The 13,189-nt window shown below is 36.4% G+C and overlaps 1 protein-coding gene across 2 annotated transcripts in view; it reads left to right on the forward strand.

The window, feature by feature from the left end:
• The first annotated feature begins 2,981 nt into the window (after positions 1-2,981).
• LOC125847806 (probable magnesium transporter NIPA8) overlaps positions 2,982-13,189 on the forward strand; it is a 29,071-nt gene continuing 18,863 nt past the window's right edge. For both annotated transcript variants that reach the window (XR_007444470.1, XM_049527506.1), the window contains exons 1-4: positions 2,982-3,246; positions 3,369-3,591; positions 7,319-7,406; positions 7,486-7,547. Coding sequence is in view for 1 of the 2 variants with exons in the window: in XM_049527506.1 (XP_049383463.1) it covers positions 3,499-3,591; positions 7,319-7,406; positions 7,486-7,547 (243 nt within the window). In the remaining variant the exon portion in view is untranslated. The remainder of the gene's footprint in view (positions 3,247-3,368; positions 3,592-7,318; positions 7,407-7,485; positions 7,548-13,189) is intronic.

A 13,189-nucleotide genomic window follows, 5' to 3' on the forward strand; every position in this document is an offset into this window, starting at 1 on the left:
AAATTACCATTTCGTGTGATCGCATCGTTACCATGATATTTTCTTCTCTATTTATCTTTACTTATTATTTAATAACTCTATTTTATCATTTTCCTTACCTTTTCATAATAGCTCTACTCTATAACTTACAAATTTTTGTAGGTTTATCATTTAAATTATGAATGTGTGACATTATATAATGACAGAAAATAATACTATCTATCATTAGGATATATTATGAAATAATATATAATAACCATCCAAATAAAGCGTAAAGGTATTTTTTAATCCAAAAGTGAAAAGAGGATTTTTATAAGGAAAAACTACCTATATAGACATACTTTCATACCATAAATACATATATTCCCACTAGTTTAAAAATATTACTTATAATACCATTTTTTAATAAATATACCGTATCTTTTAGAAAATATAACCAGATACACAATCCCATTAAAAGTGGTAATTAATAATTATCCTAACATTATACTTTCTTAATTATTGGGACTTTTTACAATTCAAATCAATTTCTCTCTTTCCAACACCATTGTTTCCCTCCCCAGTCACACGTCTCCTTTGTATCTCTACCCACACCTACACGTTATTATCTTTCATCTTCCATTACCCCTTCTTCTCAACTTACTCAATGCATATTTTGGATGTAAGAATTTCATACCCAACTCTACATAAGCAACATTATATATAGAGGTAAAGTAATCATTTTTTTTCGGTTGATGTATTTTTGTTTGACACCATTTTAATGTATCTAATTCACGAGATGTAGTAGTTTCAAAGTTTAAATTTAGGATTTTTTTCATTGGTTGAATTTGTTAGTTCTTCATATTATTTTAATGGTCGCTCATTTTTATTTGTATGTTTTCGTTAACAATGTTGCAATGGTTGCAGGCTCTGACTATTCATCTTCCAACATTCGAGCGGTGAGTAGAACTAAGTTTAGGAACGATCCAATTAAAATGGTTGAAAAATGCCAAGAATCAATTAATCGTTTAGATAGCTCTTTCTTTCGAACGCCATGCCTTCATGTAATTAATGTCTGCTCCCAATTCGGGTTTCACATCTTCTTGGATGTCCTTTGGTGTGTGCTTTCTTTGATGATTCACATATTTTGGAGCAACTATTCCAGATATCAAACCAACTGTTGCTTGACGCTGTGAGCACACTTTATCCTTTAACGGACTTGTATGCTCTCTATTGAAATATCTAACTCGAAATAAAGTTGTCTTATTCAAACATGAGGATTTGAATATCCATTGGCACTCCTCAGACATACATCTCAAAAAGTAGTTGCACAGAAAGGCACTCAGTTATAATCGTTGAGGCTAACAGATACATGTTTAATTATATAAGATACAACTTAATGAACTTAACAATAAACTAAATTATATATAAATATACACTTCATTTTCCAAGATACACTTCATTTGTCCGAGATACGCACTATAAATCATGAATTTTTTTGCATGTATCTATACTACTTTATTATCTAAGACATATGTGCAACACAATATTAATGCTACAAAAACCTTTATTACTCTTCAATGATCTTTTTACTTTAACAATGATGTCTACATTATCTTTTCGAGATACACTTCATTTGTCCGAGATACACACTATAAAATATACATGTTACAAAAACATTTATTACTTTTTAATATTTTTTTCAAGGTACATTTTATTTGATCGAGATACACTAACCTATGACACATTTTTTCATGCTTCTATAATACACAAATAACGTGCACATCATGTATCCAACAAAATAACAAATATGACTAACATCTTCTTGTCTGATCTTAAAACCTTGAATTGAAATCAATTGTCTATAGCATATTTTTGCATTACAGCCACGATAGTACTCTTGTCCTTATACAACTGCTTGATTTTAACTACTTTGTGGCTACGATCGCAAATAACATGATCTGAATTACTATCCAAAACGCATAACGCATTTACACTACGATTATCTGCAAGAGCTACTACAGATACAGTCCCAACGTCACCTCCAACTTCAACCATGGATGTATCTTGGTCAAAAGATATTTCACTATTGTTGCTGCATCCAAAATTTTGCTCTTCCGTTGTTATGCATAATGGATACAAACCACAATTGGATTGACGTATTTTCAGTTCCATAAAAACCTCATACCCATCTCATTTCGAATGTCCATTGGAGTTACATTGCCTTCCAGTATCTTATCTCCATTCTTTTGCGTGAACAATCGATCCCTAGTTGTGTTGAAATACCATCGACTAGATCATTGTAGGTTGCATACTTTCTCAATAGTATTTCATCAATTCTATAATTTGCGTAATCGCTTTCAGAGATCCACGAACCCGAATGTCGTAACAATATGGTTATATTCGCCATTCAGACAAAATAACTTTGAAAATTCAGTATTCAAGGAAATGAAACGAAGAAGAGACGAAAAAGTTTAAAACAACAGATCTGTTAATCTATGCGATTTAGTCCTTTTTCAGAAAGCTATAACAGTTTGATATCAATTAATCCACCTAATTCATGGTTTGTTACATCCCATATTTTAATCCTTTAATTGTGGAATTAAATTACAACATTCAATTCACATTTAATTAAATAATGTATCTCTTCCCTTTAATTATGGTAGATACATGTATCTAACCACTTTTGATTCATGTATTCGACTAAAAAAAAGTGATACAACAAGTAATTTAAAAATCTACCGAAATTCTAAGTAATTATAATATAAAGTAGTGAGATTTATGTAGTTTGCTCTTTTTATAAGCCTTTTTTCCGTAGATTAGTGATATTTACGTGCCCAATTCCGTACTTTCAATTTGAAAACTGTAGTTGGAGTTATCATTTTTTGTTGAGCACCAAATGAAGAGTCTTTACCGACCGACAATCATTTAACAGGCAGGGCAGGGGTAGCTCCTGAAGGGTTGATAAGTCGTCCGCTGAAAAATGGACCCCTCAACCACAGCCTGTTTTTTAATTGAGAAATGGCATGGGGTATTTTTTTTTCTTCAGAAAACAATACTTTGCCAGGAACGCAAGACAGTCCATCGCCATCATCTTTGAACAAATTTGTCAACTCCCTCTGTATGTTAAAGCTTCAAATATCATTTTTAGGGTTAGATATAAATCCAAAGATAAATTTGATATCTCATTATTACAAGAAGGAAGAATGAAGTTCATTGTTTGATCCGCTTTCCTTCAAATTTCACGCAATACATAGCCCCTTTTAACCTGCCGGTCCCCCTTTCTAGGTGAACTTTCTCTGCTCCTCCTCAATTTCATTTTCATTATTTTTACATTATGATCTTTTGCCCATCTCTTTTTCTATATAATCACCTTTCCGCTTTCCCATACCGTGTTTGCCTATTTACAGTTCCTAGCCTCACGGATCTGATTATCTTCGGCGGTGATGCTCCTTCTCCTCGAAAGTCGACCAAAGTTGCAAAAACACTACTCACTTCACTCTGAACAATCTTTGAGGCTCTTCCTGATCTCTTCCATCCATGGGCGAGTGGGTAATTGGAGCCGTTATCAACTTGTTTGGAAGCATTGCCATTAACTTTGGAACCAACCTCCTTAAGTTAGGTCATGATGAGGTACTTTCTAACCTTTATTTTGATGTTCCACATTACAGAAATATCTGCCCTGTGCTTTGATGTTCCTGATCTCTTCCATTAGTTTGTGCTCACATTGGTTGTCTTAAAGTGTAGGCAAATGAATAATTGCTTAACTTAGAAAAGAGGAAATTGATTAGGTCAAGGTCTAATTCTGGTGAAGTATAGTGTCCATGTCCACGCCAAATTAAAATAATTGGGGCCTCCATATTTGAGCATGCAATGCAACACTTGTCTCTTTTTTTTGTTAAGAAGGAAAAAAAAAGTCTCGCAATTCATGCTCCAATATGGAATGCAAGACGTGGTGCTACAAAGGGGATATACTCTCATTTAATATAGCATGGTTCACTTTTACTATTGTTTCTTCGCTCTATTTTTTTTTCTTACCTTTTTTTTTTTTTGTAATGGAAGGAAGTAGGATTCCAAATGGTACCTTTGAGTTGATAGATGACTTTATACAAATAACTTGTTTGTTTGTACACTTCCATTCCCATTACACCTGTCTATTTATGGGTTTCTCTTTTTGTTGCAATCATTGATTGGACGCAGTAAGAAGTATTCATGATGCATCAGTGTTGAATTTAATGTGATATTATCTACTTAGGCATTAGTTTTCATTTCTGTACAAACTTTGATGAGAGAGATGGACAACACATGTTCTTTTTGTCTTACTATATCTATCCAACAATCTTAAATGCAAGTATTAAAGCAAATAATAGTGACTCAATACTGTTGGACTAATAATGGAATTGTGATACACTTTGGTTATGCGGGTTGATAACATGGCTGCATAAGAAGTGACTCAAACACTTTTGATTTTACGAGATAACAATATGGTTGGATGGAGGACACGTTGAAGTTGATCAATGTTTTCCGTAAGTCATATTACACATATATGAAGCAAGATTATTTAGGGGGTGATAGGTGCGTCCAATATTAGAGGGGAACATGAAGTAAGAAGAGGGGAACAAGAGAACCAATAAAGTTATGACAAACTTCCAAAGTTCATTGAGGACATGAAATTAGTAGACTTGATATGGAAGGGGGAAAGTATTCATGGAAGAGGGGTGATAGACATGTAAGTGCAGCAAGATTGGATAGATTTCTCATCTCTTATGAAATAGATGACATCTTCGGACACATCAAACAATCTATAATACAAAGAATAGTTTTAGATCATGCTCCCATTATGCTATAGTGTGGAGAACGGAAAAAATTAAAGTCTTACTTCAAGTTTGAGAACTAGTGATGGCTGCAGCCAAAAGGCTTCAATGAAAGGGTAAAGGATTGGTGGGACTTATTCAATTATGAGGGCAATCATGTATTTAATCTAATGGCAAAACTGAGAGCTCTAAAAATTAAACTAAAGGAATGGAGTAAGACAATATAGGGGAGCTTAGGGACTCAAAAACAAAATGTCTTGGCTCAACTAGATGCAATAGAGTAGATACATGAGAGTAGAGCTATACAGTAGGAGAATATTGCCTCCATATTATCTCTCACAATGGAATTTTAAGACATAATAAGGAAGGAGGCGATTGTTTGGAGACAAAGATCCAGAGCAACATGGCTAAAATACGGGTATAAGAAGACAAGCTTTTTCCACAAAATTGAAAATGTCCTTAGGAAATTCAATACCACTGACAAGTTGAAGGTGGGTAGGGTAATGGTGGAGGATCCAAAAGAGGTGAAGACAGAGATAGTCTCATACTTTGACTATACGTAGAAACAGAGGAATGAAGACCATATCTACAAATGGAAAACTGTCCCAAAATTATTGATAAGAAGAACTTGTTATTGATGGCACCTTTTGAATTCCAGGAGATTTTGGAAAGCATTAAAGCTTGTGCAGGGGACAAGGCACCTCACCTAATGGATACTCTATGGAGTTCTTAAGTAGTGTTGAGAAATTATCAGAATGGAGCTTGTAGCAACAATTCAAAATTTTCATGAGAAGGATTTCTTAAAAAGAAGTATGGAAATGCACCTAAGGGTGGCCTAATTGTCAATGAATTGGTTGAGAACCTTGATGTCTTAGGTTCAAAACTTAGTGGAGACAAAAAATACTAGGTGATTCTTTCCATCTGTCCTAGCCTTGGTGGATATAATTTTTTGGTACCTGTTGCTGGTGGGAGGTGGCAGGTTTCACGTGAAATTAGTGGAGGTGCGCGAACGCTGGCCTGGAACCACGATCATAAAAAAAAAGAGAAGTATGAAAGTTGCCTTTGTAACATTGATTCCAAAGGAAGCAGGGACAAAAAGGCTAAATGACCACAAACCCATAAGCTTAATTGGGGGAGTGTACAAGATCATAGCCACACTTCTGACAGAAAAGCCGAAGAAGGTAATTCATGGTTTGGTTGATAGACAACAAATGACCTTTCATCAAAGGTAGACAAATAATGGATGTAGTGTTAGTTACAAATGAATATGTGGACTTTAGACAAGGTAGTAGGAAGCCATGAATTGTTTGCAAGTTGGACATTCAGAAGGCTTATGACCATCTGAATTGGAAGTTCTTATTATCACTGCCGGAGAAAATGGGGTTTGGTCCTAGGTGGATCAAATGGATATCACAATGTATACACAGGGTCAGATTCTCAATATTAATCAATAGGGAACCTAATGGGTTTTCCCCATCTCAGAGAGGTCTGAGACAAGGTGATCCCTTGCCTCTTTTTTTTTTCATATTAGCTATGGAAGGAATGAACAACCTATTGAATAAGGCGAAGAGGAAAGGATGGATCAAAGGTTTCCAAATGGGAGAGAAAAATAGTTTGGAGGTAATACACCTTCGGTATACAAATGACACCTTGATATTCTGTGAGGCAGTAGAGGAATAAGTCCTAATTTTGAGGGTTATCTTTATTATTTTTGAAGTGGTCTCTGGGTTGCATCTAATCTGGGAAAATAGTTTCATATACCCCATCAACACAGTAGATGAGATAGAGAACCTTGCAAGCAGACTTGGGGGTAAGGTGGGAGAGATGCCAACAACTTACCTTGGAATGCCTTTGGGAACTAAAAGTAAATCAACAAGGATTTGGAATGTGGAGAAATGAACAAGGATATTAACAAATTTGAAGAGCTAATACCTATCTAGGGGTGGTAGATTACTTTCTTATTTGATGTCTATCTTTCCAATACTTGCTAGTGTAAGGAAAAGAATAGATGCACTGAGAAGGAACTTCTTCCGACAGGGAAAAGAAGACAAAAAGAAGTATCACCTAGCCAATAGTTTACTGTATTTAAATCTTGAAACTTACATACAAATAGAATGATGCCAATTGTCAACCATGTTGTACCGTTTCAAATGAAAAGTGTGCCAAATAAATTGGAAAAAAATGAGTCATTATCCACGGAAAATCTCCCGCTGATGAATTATTTAAGAAGCTCTTCAACGAATAATATGCTTGACATCAATATAACGGAGACATGCTTGTTATCTAACAAGGAGGCATAGGTTGGTGTAGAAGTGTTCACTTCCATTTGTTCAGTTGTTGGAATTAGTATAATCTTGTAAGAGCATCTGCATTTTGTTTTTGAGTATTTCTTTGTCGCATGTTATGAGAGGTTTGCGTAATGATTTATTGGTATGGCTGTATTTTGATATTCTTTTGTTCTTTTCTTTCTTTTCTTGTTATCCTCTATCACCAGAGGCTCAACTTGTATTTTCTTTAGTAGCTCTAATGAATCATAAATATTTCAGAGGGAGAAGCACTCTGTGCTGGGTAATGAGGTAACAAATGTGAAGTCTACAATGAAGCCAATTATATACTTCCAAACATGGAGAGTTGGTAAGCATTGCTTTTGAGTTTGTCTCTTTACAAGTACTGATCCCATTTTAGTGTATTGATGGTGTTATCTTTTACACAGGTATTCTATTCTTTGCTATAGGAAATTGTCTCAATTTCGTTTCATTTGGATATGCTGCTCAGGTCCGTACTTATTGGTTCTTGTCTAGTTTGTCTTCAAATTTAGTGGGCTGTGTTGACTTTGGGCACGAAAAGTAGGTAAACTAGGGGCAGTGTTATCAAAAGCGAAAATCACAAAAAAGCTTTACGGTCTATTGGGGCGTTAAGCACCAAGCGCTAATAAAGGGCTTTAAAGAAAAAAGGCGTAAATTGAGAAAAAAAATACTAATATATATGTTTAGTCCAAGACTAATAATGTTTTTTGAGAAGACGTCCAGGACTAATACTAATAAGCATGAATCATCATATATTTATATAAAAGAGAACCTAGGCCCTCCTACGTGGCGCCACCACAAGTCAAGATTTCCTTTTAAATTTATTTATTTCCAAAACTAGCCTTCCCCTTTCATGAAAAGTTGTGACTTTTATGAAGTGTTGCGACTTTTATGAAAAGTTATAACTTTTATGAAAGGTTGTCACCTTTTCGAAGGGTTGTAACTTTTCCAAAGAGTCGTGACCTTTCTGATATGACACAATAAACATTTGTTCACACTACTCTTTGTTGTCAATAAATAGAGGGATTTCCTCTCATTTTAAAACAACGAAAATTTTGAACTACTTTTTCTTCTTCTGCACAATTAAATATTCGTGTACTTTACTCCTGTTGAGTGGTTCACTCACACCATTGTTTTTGTATCAATACACTGGTGAATAAAATCGTTCTATCCTGAGAGGATCTATTCCTTTAAACCTCGGGTACTAGAAGAGAATAGTTTCCTTAAGGAGACACTGTATATTCAGTGGGCTCGATTTTTCCTTTCTGTTTCATTCTATTGTTACAGATCCTGGTATGTTTTTTAACAGTTATTAATTTATGCGTTATTAATTGCTGTTTTTGAGTACATGTTTTAAACTATGTTGTTTATGTTTCTACAAAGTTATTGTTATAAGTATTTGTTAGTACAAATTAAATAACATACGTTAATTGAGTATTTACACATGTTTTCTCTACTAAAATTGTTGAAGGTACAATAAAAAAATTTCCTTAAAGATCTACACTACCATCTCTGGAAGACAAAATTCAAATTTGGTATGCCATTGTAAGGACATAAAGACCTTAAAAACTTTATCTCACCTTGATGTGCGAAGTGATCTAGGAAAAGAACACAATAATTAATAAACTTTTGACATGGGTTCAATGATATGCCGGATGACCTATAGAAGAATATGACTAGACTGGAGCCTGTTTTAATCCCAAATACATAGATAACTACACAATAAATTAATTGCCAATATTCAATATGAAGTATGGACAAATTCTCAAGTTTACTGTAAGTTGTAAATACTTTTCTTGTAGTAATAAAAGGGTTTCTTTACACTGCGATTGGAATAGAAGTGTATCAAATTGAACTTCATCACTGCGGTATGTTGATTTTTAAAGAACACCCAAACAAACTGAATAGTTTTGTGTAATAATTTTTCCTTTCAAGTATATATAATAAGTTGAATTGTTGTCCAATTTGATACATTCTCTGTTTAATTTTCCATTTTAATAATTACTTCTGATACATTTGAATTAGGAACTTTAAAATGATATATGTAAAGCAAGAGGTAGGGATGAACTTTCTACACGATAGAATTAGAATATTTTTTCACTTTTTTCGGCCTTTAAAATTTTATTTATCCTTTCACCAACGATTATTTATTTATTAGAAAATTTAATATCTCAGGTTGATGTTCATTTGATTCCCCAAAATATCAAATAGTACCACTTCCTAGAAGCAAAAGGATAAATTATAAAATCAAATTAAAGATGATTGATAAGAAGTATAGAGCAGTAAACTCTCTCTCCGATCCATGATGGAGGGGAGAACTCCTCTCCGGTGATCCTTTGATCATCGGAATCTTCCCTTCCTTTCCTCCTCTTTCTCTCTCTTCTCTCTCTCTCTCTCTCTTTCTCTCCTCTCTTCTCTTTTCTTTCTCTCTGCTCCAAGATGGAGGGGAGAACTTTTTTTACTGCTGGTGAGAAATCTTTTGAACTTATAGACATCAGTGAAGATCGGGTAAGATGGTTTAAGCTATGCGAACGCAACAGGAGGTTCGTTGGAAGAATTCGAATCGATGAAAACAATTTAAGGTGGGTGTGTGGAGCCATGAAGGAAGCTTCCAAGGGTGAAGGGAAGCTATGCAGAAGGTGGGGAAGGAAAATCGAAGCTTATATTTTCAGGGTCTACCAGAACTTTAACAGTTATGGCAGATTTGTTAGAATTGAAGCATGGTTGGGAGATAAGAAATCATCTGTCATTATACCAGAGATCGTAGACAATGGAGGATGGGAAGACATCGCGAATAAAATCTTGAGATTTTTATGGAGACCTCCTATGCAGTCAGAGAGATGGAGCCCTAACTCTCAAGCAAGATCCTTTTGTGAAGTCTCCAAGATGGAGAAGTGGCCGACAATAGAGTCTAGCAGACTCAACCAGGCAATACCAGCAACTGCATCAGATAATCGCAATTTTCTCGACAAATGCTTGATCGGTAGATTCAACGATTCCTTTCACAATAACCCACATTATGATACCATTCAGAAGTGGTTCTGCAAAAGGTGGAAGATGACAGCAGGCTTAAAGGTTTCTCCGATTTCACACAACCTTTTTCTCTTTGAAATGCCATCACGGCAAGAAGCAGCCAGAGTCAAGGCGGGCGATTGGTTTTGGAATGGCCGGAGACTATCGTTGGACTGGTGGTCTCCACTAGTTGATCTGGACACGAAGGTGCTACCATTGGGAGATCGATGGATCAAAGCCTTCGGAATCCCATTACATGCTTGGTCTAAAAGTTCATTCCAAAAGATCGGCGAACTATGTGGTGGTTATGTTGATATTGATGAAGACACAAAGAAAAGATCCAATTTACTTTGGGCGAGAATCTGTATCAAGGACAAAAACAGAAACCTACCATGTAAATTGGAGTTAAAAGTTGCTGATTTAAGCTATGAAATTTGGGTGATTCCTGATGCTCACACAAAAATATGGGACGCCGGTGAAGAAGCTGACCGGAAAGGAAAAAGGAAGGTCGGTGAAGAAGAGGCGGGGTTTTCAAGGAAAGCAGAAGTCAACACAGTGGTCAGACCTCTGGCACAGCACGTGCCCTTGACAGTTGATTCAAATTTGCCAGCTAATCAAATAGTGGGGCCAAACCCTAATATCAATGGAATAGGAAAAAGGGCTGACTTTAACTCTAAAGCTGGGCCATCAGGATATAAAGGTTTAGACAAAACCTATTACAAAAAAGGCCCAATTAAAAAAGCCCAAAAGGAGTCAAAGCTTTTAAAAGAAAAGACCATCTGGAAAGTGGTGGGCCACAAGCCAAACCCATATTACAACAGATTCAATGCCCTATCTATACCGTCGTTGGTTTCAGAAAAAGATCATCATCAAAGTTCGATGGTCAGTGCTCCATTGATTACAGAATCATGTCAAAACAGTGCAAACTGCCCATCAGAAGCAGACGACGAAGCAGACTCTCATGGAAGGAAACCTCTACTTCTTCGCAATCCAACTCTGAAATTGGATTTGGCTCACGCAAATCAATCAGACTCGGAATTTTCCTCTATTTCGATCAGCGAAGCACTCCCTTTAACATGGTACGAAGGTGGGTCTGAAGCTCAGTTAATTCAAAAGCCCAATCTAATTGAGACTTCAAAGTGGACTAGAATTAAAATGGTCAAGGCATGCAAAGCTTTCGGGGTCAACGCAACTGGGTTCGAACATGAACTTCTAGATATTATTCTAAGGATGGAGCAAAGGAGGCAGTTCCAAATCCAACAACAAGAACCCAAGCAACAACCTGGAAAAGAGAAGAAGGCCAAAGGAGAAGGGGAGATAAAAAGATTGATATGTGGGATCAATTATGACAAAAAGGGGCAACAGAACAATGGAACTGGGGGTAGGCAATACAACTCCGGTTCTGGATGAAACTAAAAATCCTAAGCTGGAACGTAAGGGGGGTAAATGAGAGTAGCAAGAGGAGCACCATCAAATCTCTCATTCAAAAATGGAAAGTCGATGTTCTGTGTTTGCAAGAAACAAAAGTAGAGAATTGGTCTACTACATGGATACAACAAATATGGGGTAATAGGTGGGCTGACTGGGCAACTTTAGAAGCAAGTGGTACTAGGGGTGGAATAATAATAATTTGGGACAAGAGGCAGTGGGTCAAAACAGACACTCTCCAAGGCTCTTATTCCATATCTTGTATGCTAGAGAGCATTCAAGAGGAGTTCAGATGGTGTTTTACAGGTATCTATGGACCTCACACAGATCCGGAAAGGGAAGAGATGTGGCACGAAATTGCTGGAGTTCGGGGGTTATGGGATGGACATTGGGTATTAGGGGGTGATTTCAATGTGTGCAGATTTGAAAGCGAGAAATTAAATTGCTTGAGAAGGACTAGTGCCATGAGATCCTTCTCAGACACCATTCAGGACCTTAACCTGATTGATTTGCCATTACAAGGGGCTCAATTTACATGGTCTAGGGGTGATAATTTTGTGCAAGCATCTAGAATTGATAGATTTCTCATCTCCACCGAGTGGAGTGACTCATTCAAGGATGTAAAACAATCAGCTCTCCCAAAAGTAATCTCTGATCACAAGCCTATTCTACTTGAATGCGGAGACTGGGATGTTAGCCCTTCATACTTCAAGTTTGAAAACATGTGGCTTCAATCAGAAGGGTTTCTAGAGAAGCTAGAATATTGGTGGCAGAGCTACAATATAGTGGGCAGGGCGGACTTTGTACTACTTCAGAAATTGAAAAGGTTGAAGAGGGATATAACAAACTGGAACAGAGAAGAATTTGGCAAGGTAGAGACCAGGAAAACCAGAGCTCTAGATGAGCTGGCAGCTTTTGAGCAAGCAGCTGAAAGTAGACAATTAACAGTTCCAGAACTTATTCAGATGATGAACCTGAGAATTGAGCTTCAACAACTAGTTAAAGCTGAGGAAATCTCATGGAGACAGAAATCCAGATGCTTATGGCTCAAAGAGGGAGACAAGAACACAAAGTTCTTCCAAAAAATTGCAAATTCTCATAGAAGGGGCAATTGCATAGACAAACTCAAAGTGGGAACTGAGATCATTGAAGATAAGCATAGGATAAAGCAAGAAACTGTTGATTTTTACGAAAGTTTGTACACTGAACCTGAACAGTGGAGGCCTTCAGCCAACTTTGAAGGCATTCCATCCATCTCAGTTGAGGAAAAGTTTAATCTGGAAGCAACTTTTCAAGAAGAGGAAGTATTGGCAGCTATTCAGTCTTGCGCTCCCGACAAGGCACCAGGGCCAGATGGGTACACAATGGCATTTTATCAGAAATCATGGGACTTCATCAAAGTTGACATACTGGCAGCTATGAACCATTACCATCAACATTGCTGGATGGTTAGATCATGCAACGCCTCCTTCATAGCTCTCATTCCCAAGAAAAAAGGAGCAATAGAACTCAAAGATTATAGGCCAATTAGTTTAATTGGGAGTGTCTACAAGATCATAGCTAAAGTCCTGGCAGAAAGGTTAAAGACAGTTGTGGGAAAGCTAGTCTCTAAACACCAGAATGCTTTTCTTAAAGATAGGCAAATCACTGATGCCTCACTGATTGCAAATG

Source organism: Solanum stenotomum, chromosome 12 (genome assembly GCF_019186545.1).
Source record: "Solanum stenotomum isolate F172 chromosome 12, ASM1918654v1, whole genome shotgun sequence".
Classification (NCBI taxonomy): domain Eukaryota; kingdom Viridiplantae; phylum Streptophyta; class Magnoliopsida; order Solanales; family Solanaceae; genus Solanum; species Solanum stenotomum.